The sequence below is a fragment of the Herpailurus yagouaroundi genome, unplaced genomic scaffold (genome assembly GCF_014898765.1).
Source record: "Herpailurus yagouaroundi ecotype Mexico unplaced genomic scaffold, PumYag 222, whole genome shotgun sequence".
Classification (NCBI taxonomy): Eukaryota; Metazoa; Chordata; class Mammalia; order Carnivora; family Felidae; genus Herpailurus; species Herpailurus yagouaroundi.
In genome coordinates, this window is record NW_024412453.1 from 11,056,288 (window position 1) to 11,074,464 (window position 18,177).

The 18,177-nt window shown below is 53.8% G+C and overlaps 1 protein-coding gene and 1 long non-coding RNA gene across 3 annotated transcripts in view; one reads left to right on the top strand and one right to left on the bottom strand.

Annotated features, from left to right (window-relative positions):
* The window catches only part of EMP2 (epithelial membrane protein 2), a 38,350-nt gene that overhangs the window by 16,472 nt on the left and 3,701 nt on the right, over positions 1-18,177 (top strand). Inside the window, exons 2-4 of the mRNA XM_040459046.1 lie at positions 12,256-12,394; positions 14,740-14,830; positions 16,937-17,083. Coding sequence (XP_040314980.1) covers positions 12,317-12,394; positions 14,740-14,830; positions 16,937-17,083 — 316 coding nt within the window. The 5' untranslated portion in view covers positions 12,256-12,316. The remainder of the gene's footprint in view (positions 1-12,255; positions 12,395-14,739; positions 14,831-16,936; positions 17,084-18,177) is intronic.
* LOC121019529 (uncharacterized) lies at positions 6,290-13,542 on the bottom strand. 2 transcript variants are annotated; one of them, XR_005785640.1, is made up of 3 exons: positions 13,429-13,542; positions 8,541-8,677; positions 6,290-6,402 (listed from the first exon to the last, which is right to left on the bottom strand). It is a non-coding gene; the product is annotated as an uncharacterized LOC121019529 (long non-coding RNA). The 2 variants fall into 2 exon arrangements; XR_005785639.1 differs by lacking the exon at positions 13,429-13,542 and adding an exon at positions 9,584-9,693.

Consider the following 18,177-nt stretch of genomic DNA (forward strand, 5'->3'; position numbering starts at 1 on the left):
GATCTCGCGGTCTGTGAGTTCGAGCCCCGCGTCGGGCTCTGGGCTGAAGGCTCAGAGCCTGGAGCCTGTTTCCGATTCTGTGTCTCCCTCTCTCTCTGCCCCTCCCCTTTTCATGCTCTGTCTCTCTCTGTCCCAAAAATAAATAAACGTTGAAAAAAAAAAATGCCAGCTCTTGTCACTTAGGAAAGGTGACGGGCTGTTAACGTGAATGCCTCCGATCTCCCGGGGATTACTTGAAAGTCACTAGTACAGAGTGTTCTGTGAAGGCAAAAACGTCCCCAGCCTAATGGCTGTGAGGATGAGGTGACGTCCCGAATCTGATGCCGGCTTCGGCCCCGGCTGCCTAATCCGGTTCCACCTCCCTGCCACGCTGACATGCTGCATGCCTGCAGGGGCACCAGCAGCCCTCTCTGGGCTGGGGTGTGGGTCTGCTGGGTGGCATAATGCCAAGGAGCTCCTTGGATGCCGGCAGCCGGCGGTGAGATCTTTAATTGAGGGGCTCAGGCAGCAGTCATGGGCAGAATGACAGTTACTAGGTCTTCTGCGAAAGCTGCCTGAGCCACGGGCAACCTTGAGCTCTGGGGATATGATGAGCGAGACATTGTCTCTGCCCCTTGAGGACCGAATCTGATAAAGCAGTGTTTCCACTGTAGCAGTTAGCTTCTGCTGTGTAACAAACCACTCTGAAACGTAGTGGCATAAAACGGCAACTGTTCACGGGGAAACCTCGCTTCACGAGCGCAGATCGTTGCGGAAACGTGCTTGTCGTCCAAGGCGCTCGCGTACCAAGGCGAATTTCGGGAACGTTGGCTCGTTTATCAAGTTGAAATTTATTAGAAACGTTTGCTTGTCTTGCGGAACACTCGCCGAACACGTGCCTCGCAGTCCAAGGTTGTACCGGGTTTAGTTCCTGATTCTGCAGGTGGGTGGTGTGGGCTGGGCTCGGCTGGGTGCTCTCTTGGGTCTGTGGTCAGCTGGTGGGTCAGCTGGGGGCTGGCTGGTCGAGCGTGGTCTTTGCCGGAAAGGCTGATCTCCGCCCCGTGCAGTCTCCTGCCCTCCAGCTTGTTCATGTGGTAGCTGAGCAGAGAGAGAGAGAGAGGAAGTGCGTGAGGTCTTGGGAGGCCCCCCCTCCGCACTGGCACTGCATCCCTTCCACTGCCTTTTCTTGATAGAAGAAATCACAGGGACAGCCAGGGTTCAGTGGGTGGGGAAATAGATTCCACCTCTTAAAGGGAGGAGACGAGTTGCAAAAATTTTGTTAAAATCGTGTGTGCTTCTGAACATGAGGGATGTTGGTTTGCCTTTTTATATTCTTGTGATGTCTTGCCTGGTTTTGGAATCGGGGTAATTCAGGCCTCCAAGGATGAGTGTGTGTGTGTGGGGGGGGATGTCGGAGGTGGGGGGGGGCGGGTTCCCTCTTCTTTTGGTTTCATTCGGTCGGTGTTATCCTTTCTTGAGTGTTTGGCAGAATTCACGAAGGAAGCCATCTAGGTCCAGAGTTTTATCTTTGGGAAGGGGCTCCAGGCCCTTGATAAATATTTCTTCTTCCTTCTGTTAGCAAACTTGAAAAGAAAAGTCTAGGTCCGTTTCTTTTTCTTAGCTGTTCAGCTCCTTGAACTCTGTCTCGTTCAGTCATTCCCTCCGTACCTATTTACTGAGCACCATTGACAAAGCAGGCACTGTTCTAAGTGCTGGGAGGGCCGTCTGCACCACACAGAGGGTCCCTGACGCCGTCATGGAGGAGAGCGAGAACGCCCAGGTCATCGGGTGCATTGTGGCATCAGGCCGCGGCAGGTGCCGTGGGAGAAAGATAAAGAAGGGCTGTAATGTACGTCACTAAGATTGTCCTCAGCAAGTTTGCCTGTCTTTTTTTTAACGTCTATTTTATTTTTGAGAGAGAGCGAGAGCGTGAGCAGGGAAGGGGCAGAGAGAGAGGGAGACAGAGAATCCGAAGCAGGCTCCAGGCTCTGAGCCATCAGCACAGAGCCCGACGCGGGGATCGAACCCATGAACCGCGAGGTCATGACCTGAGCTGAAGTCGGACGCTTAACCGACTGAGCCACCCAGGCACCCGGACGCCTTCTTTTCTAAGGTCTCCTCTCTCAGCCTGTTTCTGGGTCCCACCGTCCGCTCTTGGTTTTCTCCCCACCCTGTGCTCACCACCCCCTCCTCCTCCTTCCCCTCTCCTGGCCCAGTGCTTTCTCCACGTGGGCTCCATGTCCCACCTGCCCACCCACCACACCGACGGGTTCTGCTGGGTGCTCCTGTTCTCTCCTGAGTGAAGGTCCCACCTGTATTCCCACTGCCCGGCCACGTGTCCACATCGTTCCCAGACTTGGCTAAACGTGCTGGGCCGTTGCCCTCGCCCTACAAACGTGCTCCTCCCGCTCTGACCCGCGTGCATCAGCATGCTCAAGCTGGGGGCCCCCAACCCCTCAGCCGGTGCCAGGCCTGGTGACTCTGCTTCTGAGAAGTTCTCGCCCGTGCCTGCAGCCTCAGCTGGTGCTCACTGGCCTGTTGCTGCCTCGGTCCAGACCCTTGTTCCCCACCAGGGATCTACCCCAAAGGTGTCAGCCCTTGGCCTGCTTCTAACCCACCCTCTGACTTCCAGAGGCAGATCTTGGTACTTTCCTCCTTAAGGGGCGCCTGGGTGGCTCAGTCCCTTAAGCGTCCAACTTGGGCTCAGGTCATGATCTCGCGGTTCACGAGTTCGAGCCCTGCGTCGGGCTCTGTGCTGACAGCTCGGAGCCTGGAGCCTGCTTCGGATTCTGTGTCTCCCTCTCTCTGCCCCTCCCCTGCTCATGCTGTGTCTCTGTCTCTCTTTCAAAAAATAAACATTAAAAAAAAAAGTAAAAAAACAAACAAACAAACAGTCTTCCTCGCTTCCTGCCTTACTCATTTGTGTATCACCAGGGCCTGGTTTATGGGGGGCGCTCAGTAAATGCTCATTTACTCAGGAGCAGGGGACGCCTGGGTGGCTCAGTCATTTAAGTGTCGGAGTTTGAGTCCCGTGTCGGGCTCTGTCCTGAGAGCTCAGAGCCTGGAGCCTGTTTCCGATTCTGTGTCTCCCTCTCTCTCTGCCCCTCCCCTTCTTTTGCTCTGTCTCTCTCTGGAAAATAAATAAACATTAAAACAATTTTTTTAAAAAACAAAAAACTGAATAAAAGCAGTGAGCAGTAGGCTAGACTCTGAGCCTGCTTCTGCCACCTGATAATTTGACGGTATGAACAAATCCTCTCATTTTGACTTCTAGCCTGCAAAGGGGATCCTAGCCCTTGCCCATCCGTGTGACGGGGCTGTCACCTCCCTGACAAAAGGAAAAGGAAATTCAGATTTAGGGTGGGCAACGTTGTAGTTTCTCTAGTGCTGGGTTGCCTGGGTTCAAGTCCCAGACCCAGCCTTTACTGGCTGTGTGACCCTGGGGACGTCGCTTCACTTCTCTGAGCCTTTCCTTCGCTTCTAAAAGGAGGCTAATTGTAGCACCTGCGTCATGGTGTTTTGTGACGAATGAGTGAGAGCCCAGAACAGTGCCTAGCACACGGTAGGCACCGAATGTCGCCTGCCACCATTGTTGACGTCGGACTGAGACACTCAGGCCTGTGCAGGCAGGATCGTCCTCGGCGGCTTCCTCCTTGGAGCACCGCCGAATCCCCGTGTCCTGTGTGTGGCCGTGTCTGCCCCAAGCCCAGTGCTGGCTCCGTGCCCGGAAGCCCCAGCCGCGGTGAGAGCAAAGCCGGGCCGCCCAGGGCAAAGGGGCTTCTGCCAGCGTCAGGGCATCTCGGACGCCTGGATATTCCAGTGTGGCTGGTGTCCAGATACCAGGGCGGGAGGCCGAGCTGACCTCTGCCTTCCTGCAAACGGAGGCCAAAGCCACCGTCCCCTCTGAGTGCCGCGGGTGCTGGGAGGGGCCTGGGCTCCAGCCAGCCGGCCCCCCAGCTCCGGCGCGGGCCTCGGAGCCCCTGTGACGGCACAGCGTCCCCCGGGGTTCAGTGTCCAGAGCGTCCTGGGCCTGTCCAGCCCGGGCTGTGGGTGGAGCGCTTCGGGGCCGAGGGAACCCACCCCCCGCCCCGGACCTCCAGACGCCAAGCAGCCCAGGTCTGTTTTGAAAAGCTCCACACCTCAGGGCTGACCTCCTGCCCACAGTTCCTGGAACGGCGCCAACTCAGGCTGAGAACGGGCCTTGGTTTAAATTGTAGGAAGGACTCCGGGGGTGGGCTGAGTGGTCGCCTCAGCAGCGCGCCCTGTCCCCACGGGAAGCTGGCCGGCTCTCTCTCTTGCTCCCCAGCACGTAAGGGAGCACATGCCAGAGCCGCTTCCTTTTAGGGGCTGCAGGGGTGGGGGTGGGGGTGTCCCTCTAGGAAGGGGAGGAGAGGAGGGACCTTAACCTTCTTTTCACCTGTAAGGCCTTATGGTGATGTCCCAGCATCAGCCGCAGGCCAAATGGTGCTTCTGTCAGAGGGAGGGCCGGTGAGTCACCAGCAGGACTTTGTCCCCACCCAGGGTTAGACGTGCAGTGCGTGAACACACACACACACACACTTCAAGCAGACATCCGACCAAGGCAACAGCAGGACAGCATCTCTACTAAAGAGCCAGTGAGGAGCTACCAGTCCTCGGTGTGTCCTGTTTGTTGTCTGAGGTCTGGCTGGGCATTTCTGGGAGCGCCGTCCCTCATCCCGTCGGCCATCAGAACTTAACACTCCCTGAGCCGCCAATCCTCCTTCGTGTGCCCGGAATCTCCATAGCCCGCCCCCTCCCCCACACTGGCTCTGGTTCTGACGCCCGGAGGATGCTGGCGCCCCCCGAAAGCCATTTGCTGCTCTTCCTACCCTGGTTACTGATTCTTTCTCTTGCAAATAATTCTTTTGACTCTGCAGTTCTAATACCCTGGGTTGTCTGTTATTTTATGTGATTATTTTGGTGGGTATTTTATAGCACAGAGAGCATTTAGGCCGTCAATCTGGAGATGCTTTCACGTGGTTCCTACTGTGCACCAAAATCAAGGCTGTAAAGTGTCTGTGGGACCCACCTGAGTTTCTGGGTGGAAAGGGGGTGCATTGGGATACATTTTGAAAACAGGACTGAGTCCGTGTAGTGTCTGGGTGAGTGTTTTTAGTGATCAACGAGAAGCCTTATCCAAAATCCAGACCAGTCTCCAAGTAGATCAATAAAGACAGCGTTCGATTCAGTGGGGCCAGTGAGTGAGCCAATAGGATCAAAAATGCCAGAAACACTTTTTTTTTTTAATGTTTATTTTTGGGAGAGAGAGGGACAGAGCATGAGTGGGGGAGGGGCAGAGAGAGACGGAGACCTAGAATCCAAAGCAGGCTCCAGGCTCCAAGCTGTCGCCACAGAGCCCCACACAGGGCTGGAACTGAGGAATGGCGAGATCATGACCTGAGCCGAAGTCGGACGCTTAACCAACTGAGCCATCCAGGCGCCCCTAAAGTGTATTTCTGGTTTTTTTTTCTTAAGTTTTATTTATTTATTTTGAGAGAGAGCGAGAGAGCAAGCACACAGGGGAGGAGCAGAGAGACAGGGAGAGAGAATCCCAAGCAGGCTCCACACTGTCAGTGCTGAGCCCAAGGTGGGGCTCGATCCCATGACCTTGGGTTTGTGACTGAGCTGAAATCAAGAGTCAGACGCTGAACTGACTGAGCCACCCAGGCGCCCCTAGAACGTATTTCTTAATCAGACCCTCTCTAGTAAGCCCCGTCCTATCCCAGCCGTAGCTAATGGGCCTGTGCAGAGACATGCTGCCTCCCCAGATCCCTCCCGCCTGCTGCAAAGATTGAAGGAAGTCCCACTAAAGGTCAAGGATGCAGGGATGGCTTGACGCTTCCTGAGCCCTGTCACCTGATGTTAACTAGGCTGCCGTGTGATTTCCATTAGGCCCTAACCACGTGAGCCGGGAGGAGGGCAGCAGAAAATGTCCTGGAGCCCAAGGTGGAAAATAGGGGGTTGGAGTTCCAGCTCTGTCCAACTTTGGCAAATCACCTGCAGCCTTTGTGAGCCTCAGTCTTTCATCTGTAAAGTGGGGATAATGATACCTTGCCCTGCCGGCTTCACAGGGCCGACATGAAGGTCCGACACAAGACACGCCGTGTAAACTGCAGCTCGACCTTTAATCATGAAGAATCACGTGGGTGACCCCTCGGCGCACCCTCTCCCCGGGGACCTGCTGGACCTCCTCCCTGTCTTGGGGGCACGCGTGCATTCCTGTGCGCTGTCGCGGTCAGGGGCAAGTTCGCTAGTCCTCCCTGAAGAATGCCCGTCTTTCTTGTCATGTGGCAACAGCAGCTGGCAGAGGGCAGAGGAGGCCGGGGCTGGGAGAGAGGGCCTGGCTGGGTCGAATACCCCACGAGGGACGTCTCACCACGGGCTCGTAACTGTAACAGTGTTCTGCAATAGAAGACTCGGAATGGTAAACATTTGGCGAGAACTAAAGACAACAGACAGAGCCCCCCGAGGGGTGGAAGAGGCAACTAGTAACGCCAAGGAAAAGAAGGGTTCTTCAAGGGAAAAAAAATGCAATCAAAGCACACTGTTTGTCTCTGTAGTTGACAACAGCTACGTGGTCAAAAGGTCAAGGTCGATGATTGGCGTATGGCAAGACTGTATGGAGACGGAGAGAGTGGGCAGGTGGGGGGCGACGGTGGTAAAGAGACTCTCCCCTGGGCAGGAAGCCGATGTTTACAGTAGATGAATCAGGCGGGGAGGCTCCTGGCTTGACTCGGTCCGTGGAGCCCGAGACTCTTATCTCGGGGCCGGTGAGTTCAAGCCCCCAGGTTGGGTGCAGAGATTACTTAAAAACTAAAATCTTTAAAAAATCCCAAAAAACAGGGCGCCTGGGTGGCGCAGTCGGTTAAGCGTCCAACTTCAGCCAGGTCACGATCTCGCGGTCCGTGAGTTCCAGCCCCGCGTCGGGCTCTGGGCTGATGGCTCAGAGCCTGGAGCCTGTTTCCGATTCTGTGTCTCCCTCTGTCTCTGCCCCTCCCCCGTTCATGCTCTGTCTCTCTCTGTCCCAAAAATAAATAAACGTTGAAAAAAATTAAAAAAAAAAAATCCCAAAAAACAAATACAGTAGGTGAATCAGGAAATAGAAGTGCATATGGAAACATGGAACCCTGGGGAAAAACACAGCTGAAGGGGTTAAAAGTGATTGCTTCCAGAGACCGGGAGCAGGGCGGGGCAGAGGCTGTGGTTTTTCATCACACGCCTTTGATCCTATTATCTTTTGTGTGTGTGTGTGTGTTTTTTCCTTGTCATCACCTGTATTATAAGATCAAAACATATTTTTTGAGAAGTTCCGCAAGTGCTAAGACTTTGATTTCTAGACTGGGACTTGAAAAGCTCACCTGTACAGCCTCCCACCTTTCGGAGCGTCCCGAGCAGTGGCTGGAGAATCCGCCAAAGGGAAGTACGCCGTGGCCTGCCCTCCTGCCTGGTGAAAGCCATGCTGGCACGTGGCAGAGGCTACTGGAAAATGCTTTGTGGGCATTGGAAACCTGTCTCCCGTCCTCCCAGGGGTCTCCCACTGAGCTCACAAGGGCACCTGGAGTGGGGGCCAGGACACCCTCCAGACCTGACCTTGCTCCTGCTTCCCTGTGGGATCGGAACAAGCCGTGGCCTCCGTTCCTGGTCTCGGTTCCTGCCTCTGGGCGATCAGGGCTTTGAGTTTTCTGAGAACATTCATAGTTACGCATTTTTAGAGCTACAAATGATAGCAGATAGCTTTCCGTGCACCGGGCACAGCTATAAACAGATAGATAATAGATAGATAGATAGATAGATAGATAGATAATAAACAAGTGAACAAAATCAGGTACCCTGAGGCTGTGAAAGTCCTCGGAAGAAAATGAACCGGGGGACAGGATAGACAGTACCAGAGGGGGCGTAGGTGCTCATCGGGTGATCGGGGAGCTTCTCGGAGGATGGGCTGTGGGAATTGAGACCTAGACAATGCGAGGGAGAGCCAGCTGAGGGCGGAAAGGAGGGTGTCCTCCAGGGAACTCTCCTCCAGAAAAATGAGACCAGGCCAGCCCGGTAGAGCACTGAAGGCCACAAGAATAGGGAAAGCAAGAGGCATCGGCATTCAGTAGGGCATTTTTTGGAGGGAAAATAAATCTCTGTGAATGGCAAGGATAAATTCGGTGCCACCCTGGGTTTGGTGGGCTGGCCTTCATGCAGCCCCCAGCCCCGGGGGGTTTGTCTGTCCTTCGGTATCTCCAGAGAGCGTGCACGGAGACCCCGTGCTGGGGTGAAAGACGGGTGCGTGTCACGAGGAGAGCACCGCTGGGAAGGGAGGGCCCAGGGGATGCCAGAGGCTGGTCTGTGCTGGCCATAATTACACTCCCCGGGGAACTAAGGGTGGTAATAAGTCAAAGACGTGGCATCGAGGCTTCTGCGCCCACACGGGACTCTGCACAGCTGTGGGTCCAGTAGGTCAACTTTGAAGATGGAGTATGGCACAGCACTAAGTGTCCAGTATGGTCAACTGAGCAAAAAAATTAACAGTAAAATCCACTACCTGCATGTACCCTTTGACGCAGCACCCCCACGTCTAGGACTCCGCGGAGAGCAGCGTAAGGGGGCGCCCGGCTGGCTCAGCTGGTGGAGACTGCACCCCTGCATCTCAGGGTTGTGAGTGCGAGCCCCACGCTGGGTGTAGAGATCGCTTAAAAATAAAATATTAGGGGCGCCTGGGTGGCTCAGTCGGTTGAGCATCCGACTTCGGCTCAGGTCACGATCTCACGGTCCGTGAGTTCGAGCCCCGCGTCGGGCTCTGGGCTGATGACTCAGAGCCTGGAGCCTGTTTCCGATTCTGTGTCTCCCTCTCTCTCTGACCCTCCCCCGTTCATGCTCTGTCTCTGTCTCAAAAATAAATAAACGTTAAAAAAAAATTAAAAAAAAAATAAAATATTAAAAAGAAAAGGAAATAAGTGTAAGGATATCCCTGGGCAGTCCGGCGTGCAATAGCAGGACGTCCGGAAAGGACCTGAATGGCCATCAGCAAGGAACCAGTTGAGCAGACTGGCTTCAGCCACACAGTCCAACACCAGGCGGCCATGCCAACGATGAAGTGGAATCCTGCGCGCCCGAAGAGAATGATTACTAGTGGGGAAACTAGGCTGGAGAATGGGCTCCCGACTCCACACCCGGCTCCCCCTTCGGTGAAGGGAAAGTGGGGCTCGAGGGGAGCAGACACTCCCGCTCCCCTGGGTAGGGAGGAGGTGTGCGGCAGAGCAAAGCACCGCAAAGCGCGCCCTGAGCTCCACCAATCCGGAAGGTGGGCGCTGGATGCCCCCTCCAATCAGGAGCGGAGGAGCGGGTGAGGGGCGGAGCAGGAGGCCGGAAGTGTCACCCAGGTGCAACTCCCTCCACACGGAAACCGGAAGAGTGTGGAATAAGTGTTCCGACGTAACTATTTCTGGAAGGACACAGAGGAAACTGGGAAGAGGGGTTCCCTGAAGGAGAGGAAGTAGGAGCCTGGCCTCAGAGATAGTGGTAAAGGGACCCTTGACGTAAAGGTGCAGGAGTGAAGGGCCCTTCTTTAAAGGTTTCTGGGATCTCTCCTACTTACAAATGGTTTCTTTCAAAGCCTGTGGTGAGGTCACTTGCCGTGTGTCAGGTCCACAAGTTCTTTTTGTCCCATTTTGCTTTTATGGGAGATCCAGACATCATCATGGGGGAGCACTAAGTAGATTGCATTTACTTCTCTATTCCCGAATTTTCCTGGACACCTAACAGTTCAAACCAATCTGTGGCCACCCTTGTTTGCCCCTAGATCTTTGTCTTACACTGGACTCAAGACATTTTGTAAAAACTTAGCGTCTTCTCTGCGGGAGCTCCTTCATAATGTCTGGAATTCCAACCGAACTCACTCCCAAGTGTTAAAGCAGTGCCTTCCAGACATTAGGCGTTCTAGAACCACCCTCAGGCTTTTTGCTAACACTGAAGACCTCCCGTCCTTTTATTTACATAATATTTTTCTTAAATGATTCACTTTTGAAACTTCAGATTTGTTTTGGGGCGCCTGGGTGGCTCAGTCAGTTAAGCTTCTGACTCTGGGGATGGGCTCAGGTCACCATCTCACAGCCCATGGGATAAAACCCTGCCTCAGGCTCCATGCTGATAGTGCCGAGCCTGCTTGAGGTTCTCTCTCTCTCCCTCTCTGCTTCTCTCTCTCTCCCTGTCTCTCAAAATAAACTTTTTTTAAAAAAACTTCAAATTTGTCTTAAAAGGATATTTCATATTACTACTGTAAGTAGTGTTACTTATGAAAAGAACCTTTTAAATTCTTAAATTCTGGCTACACTCTGACCTACCCAAAGTTCTGCCTATTCTTTTTGTAAAAAAAAAATGGCAAGTGTTTGAGACAGGCTAACACCGAACTGGGTCTTTTTCCTTGGTGGACTCAGAAGGATTGGAGTGGGGACTTTCTTACTTCGTGGTTCAGTGTTATTTAATGCCCTATCAATCAACGTATCAACCCAAACCATGCCCTATAGCATTTGAATTCCACACTTCGGAGAAACCAGAGTTAGAGCCTTTCTCCCCTCTTCTGGAAAGTTTTAGTTATGGGTCCATATGCTTTTGTGTCATCTGAACTGGATAATATATTAAGTCCATTATCCCCTGGCATTTATGGCCCTGCCTGCTTAGGTTGGCTTTCTGGTAAGGGTCAGAAACACATCTGTTTGGAGGCAGCCTACGATGGCGGCTAAAAATGATGCAGGCGTAAACAAAGGAGTATTTGTCCTTTTAACAAGAATTGGAAGAATTTCTGAGCTGGTTCACGGATTCTTCCGGAGCGATGATGCGCAGAATCGCCGCTGGGACCGCGCAGGCCGAACTCTGGGGCCGCGGCTCCTGGCTCATTGTTAGGGAGTTCTAGGTCTTGGGGAGTCCCCCCGTGTGAGCCCACGAGCCTCTGCCCCCCATGAGGGAATGATGAGTCCCGTGAGTGAGAGAGCATGGTCAGAAAAGATAAGCTCCCGGGGACGAATGCCTTTGGTGCTTTTGAGCAGCTCTCCAGTATCACTTTCATCCACTTGCTACAACCCTAGCTCTTCGGCAAGAGTTCCAATTTCACTTTGCTGTCGCTTCCTATGGCGGAGTATGCAGACTGTCCAGCCAGAGTAAAAAGTTTAGCCTGAGATCTCAGTGGCTTAACATCCAAAGGCTTCTTCGTCAATCACAGTATCTGTCCAGAGCGTGAGGCTTCAACCAGTGGTGGCTGCACCATCCCGGCCACTTCATGGGGGAGGGATGTGGGAGGACGCACACCTCCTCTTCAGCCGGGAAATGCGCGCCAGGGTTGCTTACAGCCCATTGGCCAGAGTTAGTCACAAGGCTCCAACCTAACTGCAAAGGAGGCTGGGAAATGTAGTCCTGTCAGGCCCAGAGGACAATGAATCCGTCGCAGCTGTCTACCCTCCACCATGTTTCCATTTTGTGGTTAGATGTCGTTCACATAGGGATGGATGTTAAGAGGAGGGGTGTTTGGGGATTAATTTTATAAATGGTCAGATCGTTAGGAAATATGTTCGCGTTGGGATCACTTTGGCTCTGTTAAGCACCATTGCTGTGATCATGAATACCTCCAGCTTCCTCCAGACCTCTAGCTTCCTGGGAGCTGTGAGCCTCCCAGGGCATTCCCACCATTGCCTGGTGGGTGGGGGATCAGGGAACAGCATTTTGGCACACATAGAGCCACTTGTTCCTGCCCCAGCGCCCATAGTGTGCTGCTTTGAAGAGGTGCGTGCTTTTCTGATTAGCGATTTTAATCTGTCCTCACCCGTCTTCCTCCACAAGCGATATTTGGCATTTGGATGCAACACGGATCAGCTCCTCATGCCAGACTTAAGTCTATACAGGGAAGGAAAGATGAGAGAAGAGCTGGGTTGTTTTGTTTTGTTTTTTTTTTTAACTTTTTAATGTTTATTTATTTTTGAGAGAGAGAGAGAGAGAGCACAGGCAGGGGAGGGGCGAAGAGAGAGGGAGACACAGAATCCGAAGCAGGCTCTGGGCTCTGAGCTGTCAGCACAGAGCCCGACGCAGGGCTCAAACTCACAAACCGCGAGATCACGACCTGAGCCGAAGGCAGACACTTAACCTAGTGAGCCGGCCAGGCACCCTGAGAAGAGCTGTTTTTGATTTGCTAAAACCCCCACTAAAAACTGCCTATTTTTTGCTTAATTTTGCTCTGCCATTGACACGTGTATTTCTCTCTCTCTCTCTCGCCCCCTTTAGCATCTCTCTCTCTTTCTCTGGACTTTAAACGCAACCCCTCGCCCCACCGTGCCCTGTGAAAATGTTGGTGCTCCTGGCTTTCATCATCGTCTTCCACATCACCTCTGCAGCGTTGCTGTTCATCGCCACCATTGACAATGTAAGGTCCCTTTCTTGCCGACCGTCCCACAGCCCCCGGATCCTACAGTCTGTAGAAGCAGGATTGAGAACTTGCCCAAGGCGATTAGGATACTGGATTGTCCTCCCCCGTGGGACATGCCCCTCTCAGCTCAGGCCTCGGGACTCGGCCAAGTGTGGAGGTTCAGAGCATCTCATGGTTAGGTCTGGGTGCACAGGCACCTGGATCTTCTTGTGCCTGATCCCCCCACATGCCTGGTGTGATGCCTTGGGTGTAGGAAGCTCTTTCCTTGAATTCGCTTGAATTCATCCCTCCTCTGGGTAAATTTCTTAACCTCCACACTGTGCCATTCTGGGGCCGGACCATTCTTTGCTGTGGGGCCGTCCTGTGTCATGTAGGGTACTTAGCAGTATCTTTGGTCTCCACCCACTAGATGCCATTTTGTGACAACCAAAAACGTCCTCGGACATTGCCAAATGTCCCCAGGTGGGCAAAACCACCCTCAGTGGAGGCCCACTGCCCTAGATCCCCCAGGTGACCCATCCCAGGTGATTTCTGCCCCTCCTGCCTTTAACACCTTACAAGTCAGGAACCCTGTTGCTAGACCCCCCCAGTCATGCCTTCCCTGGCAGAGCTCACGCTTGGAACTTTCCTGCTGCCCGTGCTCCCGGAAACATTGAACTCTTACTTTCATATCCAGCCTGCGGCGGTATAGCAGGGATGCATTTGAGAAACCACCCGTCAGTAAAGACTAATAGGTCTCCTAGCAGGAAATGAAGCTTGCTACCAGAGGTCCTCCTGGCCCGCACTTAGCCCCACGGGCCTGGCTTCAATCCTGATCATTTCAAACTCAGAAGCATTTAGAGTCAGAAACACAGCTCAGCAAGCCACGGGTGCGCCTTCCGCGTGGCCACCGATGCTGCCGACATCGAGGACTCCTGTTGATTGATCATCATATAGGAACATAGATTATCACACCGCCTGCCCCTTAACGCTCACCCTGGCCAGGTCCTGCGCTAGGCCCTTACACATGCACCCACCCATTTGGTCCTCACCTCAAACCTACGAGACAGGTCCTCTTCTGACACGGTTTTATGATGAGGGAGCTGGGCCTCCGGGCAGTTGGACACCTGTGCTCAGCTCGCCTGTAGTCAGTGGCGGGACTGGGATTGGAGCCCTTCCTGACCCTGGATCCTGGAAGGGAGGTGATTGCAGTGATCAGTCTGGGTTCCAGAAGGGTCTCGAGGAGTTGCTCTGCGGGGCCAGGGCAGAGATCACAGTGATGCTGTGGCTTAAAGGGTTTGGGCCTCTGTGACATAAATGGTAGTGAGTGTTCTTTTAGAATCCCCTTTCTCTGTGCTTTGCAACTTCCCCTTTGAGATCCTGAAAGGGTCGCAGACGTCATGAGAGGGATAGACAGACGTGAAGGGCAGAAGAGCCCTCAGCCACAGCACCAGCTAGTCCTTTGGGGCACCGTGGGCATTTGTAGTGCCCTGGCACTTACCAAGAAGACACGGACAGGCTTTTTTTGGCCTGTTGGTAAGTCACGGTGTTCATTATGAGTTAGGAATTACTGTCGGCAGGTACTGGCACATGGGAGCTCGGTGAATGTTTGATGACTGGACAGATAGGAGAGGGGGGATTCCAGTCTTTGGATGGATAGAAAACAGAAGAAGGGCCCACTGGGGGCGGGGAGCTGTAGAAGGCACAGAGAGGAAGAAAGCATTTGGACCGAAAGCAGAATTTGGCCTGCTCGTCTCCTCCACAACAGCCTTTGCCCCTGGATTTCAGCCTTTCTGCCCGCCCCCTGACGTCGCCCCTATAGTTCGTGTGGATTTGCCACTATGAGCTCTTGTTATTGTCACATGAGCCTCATTCACTGCTGAAAAGCAGGCCAACAGTACGGACCTCGCTTGGGAGCCTGTCGGACGTGCAGAATCCCAGTCCCACCCCAGAACTCTCAAATCAGAATCTGCAGTTTTCTAAATTTTTTTAAACCTTTACTTATTTTTTTCGAGAGAAAGACAGAGCGTGAGCACAGGAGGGACACAGAGAGAGGGAGACCCAAAATCCGAAGCAGGCTCCAGGCTCTGAGCTGTCAGCACGGAGCCAGACGGGCTGGAACCCACGAACTGTGAGATCATGACCTGAGCCGAAGTCGGACACTCAACCCACTGAGCCACTCAGGCGTCCCCAGAATCTGCATTTTAACTCGATTCCCAGGGGCCCCACATGCACCCTGCAGACTGAGAAGCGCTGGTCCCGTCCCGAATATTTATTTCCCGCTGTGCCTCGCACCTGGGTAGAAGTCAATGCTTTCGTGATTAACCGACCGCCCTCCCCTGTGTTTCTGCTTTGTGTTCCAGGCCTGGTGGGTAGGAGAAGAGTTTTTTGCAGACGTCTGGAGAGTGTGTGTCAACAACACAAATTGTACAGAAATCGATGCCAGCTATAAGGGTGAGTGCGAAGCCGATACAGAAACACCGAGCGAGAAAGGAACGCTCAGGCGGAGGGCTCCCCTGTTCGCTGCTTTCATACCCCCTCCTGCGCTCTTGGGGTACTTGGAAGGGGCTGGCCCAGTGCTCCGTGCAGGCCGGAGACAGGAGGGGTGTGCAGAAACCAGCTAAGCCGCCCCCCCTCCCCGCCCTGGTTCTTGGCCCATCAGAGCTTCTGTTTCTCGCGAGGTGTCAGGCCACTTTTCCCGGTTTGGGCACAGCCACCTTCTCCCCTGTCCTCACAAGGCAGAGAGCAGAGAGCCCAGAGCCCAGCAAGCTGCCGGGTGTCTTCAGGAGGGCATCCTGCTCACGAGGGCTCCGCCCTCACGGCCCGATTCCCTCCTAGAGGTCCCACGTCCGAACGCCATCCCATCGGGGGTTAGGATTTCAATAGAGGAGTTTGGAGGAGGCATAGTCAGCCCACAGCAGCCCCAGATTGCACCATCCCTGGTTCACCCCGAACCGTGAGATCGTGACCTGAGCCGAAGTCAGACGCTCAACCAACTGAGCCACCCAGGTGCCCCCTGGATTTTTATGCTTCATGGAGCTGTAATTTACGAATCAGAAACTGCATACTTCTTAAGGGCTCAGTTCAAAGAGTTTTCCCAATGCTATATACGCCCGTGCAAGAGAGAGAACTTTCCCATCACCCTAGAAAGTTCCCTTGGGCCCCTTTCCACTCGTTTCCCGCCAGCCCCGTCCCGAGGGCAACCACTTCTGACTTGTGTCACTAGAGTTCCCTCTGCCTGTTGGGACTTGGTACAAATGGAGTTGTACAGTGTGTATTCGTGGGCGGGGGGCGGGGGGTGGGGGGCGGGCTTCTTTCCTCACCGCAAGGAATGGGGTGAGGGCCCGGGTGCTCTGTGGATGGCACTCCTGATGTACAGCCAGGAGGGACCGTGAGCCACTGCTCTAAGCATTTCATTAGATACTTCCAAGTTGGGGCGCCTGGGTGGCTCCGTCAGTTAAGCATCCGACTTCAGCTCAGGCCCTGATCTCACAGTTTATGGGTTCAAGCCCGGCCACGGGCTCTTTGCCGTCGGCATGGAGCCTGCTTGGGTTCCTCTGTCTCCTTCTCTCTCTGCCCTTCCCCGACTTGTTCTTTCTCTCGAAGGAAATAAACTTAAAAAAAAAAAAAAAAAGTACTTACAAATTATGCTTTCCTCCAGTCAGTTTCAGGCAAAATTGGGGAAAAAGAAGAAGGTTTGTCGTTAGGTTTTCCCGTGCGACTTTGGCCACCGTCCCCTCACCCGTGTTAGCTGCATCCTGGTGATGACATTCGGCCCTTAGGCGGGACTCCCTGCTTGCAGCGCCCCCTAAAATCCTTATGTGGATGGATTCCTTCTGCTTGCCCTGCCTGAAGGCGGGGGGCGGGGGGGGGGAGCTGGGAACCATGCAGGTGGCTCCAGCCTGTGCCCTTGACCCCTTGTCTACACTGGCAGTGTGCAGCTTCTGCTGTGTCCTTCCGTGCGATGCCCTCCATCCAAGCCCAGCTCTTCTCTCTGCTGGGACTTCCTTCTGCCGAGCCTGGCTCTCCAAGGCTGATCCGAGAACCCTCGCTTCCTCTTCTCCTAAGTAGCGGTCATAAGGCGGATTCCCTTATAGTTAGAGGGTATTCAGTAGTCAGTTCTCAGAGCACTTTCTGAAGGTCCCTTGGGCCCGTGAGGCCCACGTCCCCAAGAATCCCTCTGGAGGCCTGTAATCCTGGCCCGTGCATCCTGACCTCTCGAACCAGAACCTGCCAGGTTGGAACCTGAGGGTTTGTACTTAAAAAACAAGTTCCCCAACCACGAGGCGTGCATTTCGGGGCAATACCCAGACCAAGAGGAAAAACACAACAGCTGGTTCTTGCTCCGTTTTCCAGATAAGGACGTCGGGGATCATGCGGTCCAGTGCACAGATGGACGCTGAGGGGGAGGGGATGCCGGGAGGACACCTGGCCGCTCTTGTGCTCGTCGTGTGCAAATGTCCGTTTACCTCCTGTCGTCCTCACTCGGGAGCTGTCACTGTCACTGTGGCCCCGAGGGTCTGTGGTCCTCGGTCACACTCTCTCGCCCTCTCCCCGCAGATTATTCCACGGTGCAGGCGGTCCAGGCCACCATGATCCTGTCCACCATTCTCTGCTGCATCGCCTTCCTGATCTTCGTGCTCCAGCTCTTTCGCCTCAAGCAGGGAGAGAGGTTCGTGTTAACCTCCATCATCCAGCTCATGTCATGTAAGTAGAGCGACGGGCTTCCTGGAATAAGCGCTCCCCTCCCGGGAGCTCCCCTCCCTACTGCACCACGACTAGGAGCCAGGAGCGGCGGCAGGTGAGGTCTTAGAAAGGAGAAGCCGGCCGCCACGCTGCGGCGGAACCTTCTATACGTCAGAGTCTGGGATTTAGTTGGAGGGTCAGGGCAGGCGTCCCCAGGACATGAAGTCTGAGCTGGGATCTGTAGGATAAGTAGGAGTTGGCATCTAGAACGTGCTGTCTTGATACTGAGGGGAGAGGCAAAGGTTCCCCCAGGGAAGATGCCACTAATGTCTGTGTGTGCTGGTGATTCGGTCAGGATGGCTTTTGGCTTCAAGTAAGAGAGAAATCCAATGAACAAGGGCTTCAGCCACAAAGACCTTTACTTTTTTTATATGACAAAGAGCTTGAAGGTGGAAGGAGCCATTGTTGGCCTGGCAGCTCAGCAGCATCAAGAGCTTCCACTCAGTTCTTTGATGCTTTTCATCTTCAGAGTGTCAGTGATGACTTCCTCATGGCCCCCAAAAGGCTGCTGCAGCTCCAGACATTCATCCTAACCTCACAGTATCTAAAGCAGTAACAGGGGAAAGTACAGCAACAGAAGACGCATTCTCCTCCCTATCTGTCTCTTTGCAGGGAGTACTATTTTTCACTGAAGGCTTTTTCTGCGGCCAGAACTGGGGCACATATGGATCCATAAAGTATAGCAAGTAAACAGGAACAGGACTGCTGGGTGGGGGAGGGGAGGGAGAGATGGTTGGCAAACGGTGGTCCACGGGCCAAATCTGGCTCACTGCCTGTTTTTTACTTTTTTAATCTTTTTTTAAATGCTCATTCATTTTTGAGAGAGAAAGAGAGAGTGTGTGAGCGGGGGGGAGAGGCAGAGAGAGAGACCCAGAATCTGAAACAGACTCCAGGCCCTGAGCTGTCAGCACAGAGCCCGACGCGGGGCTCGAACTCACGAGCAGCGAGATCATGACCTGAGCCGAAGTCGGCCGCCCAGCCGACTGAGCCACCCAGGCGCCCCTTCACTCACTATTTTTAAAGATAACGGTGAAGCCTAGGAGAGGTGGCTTGTT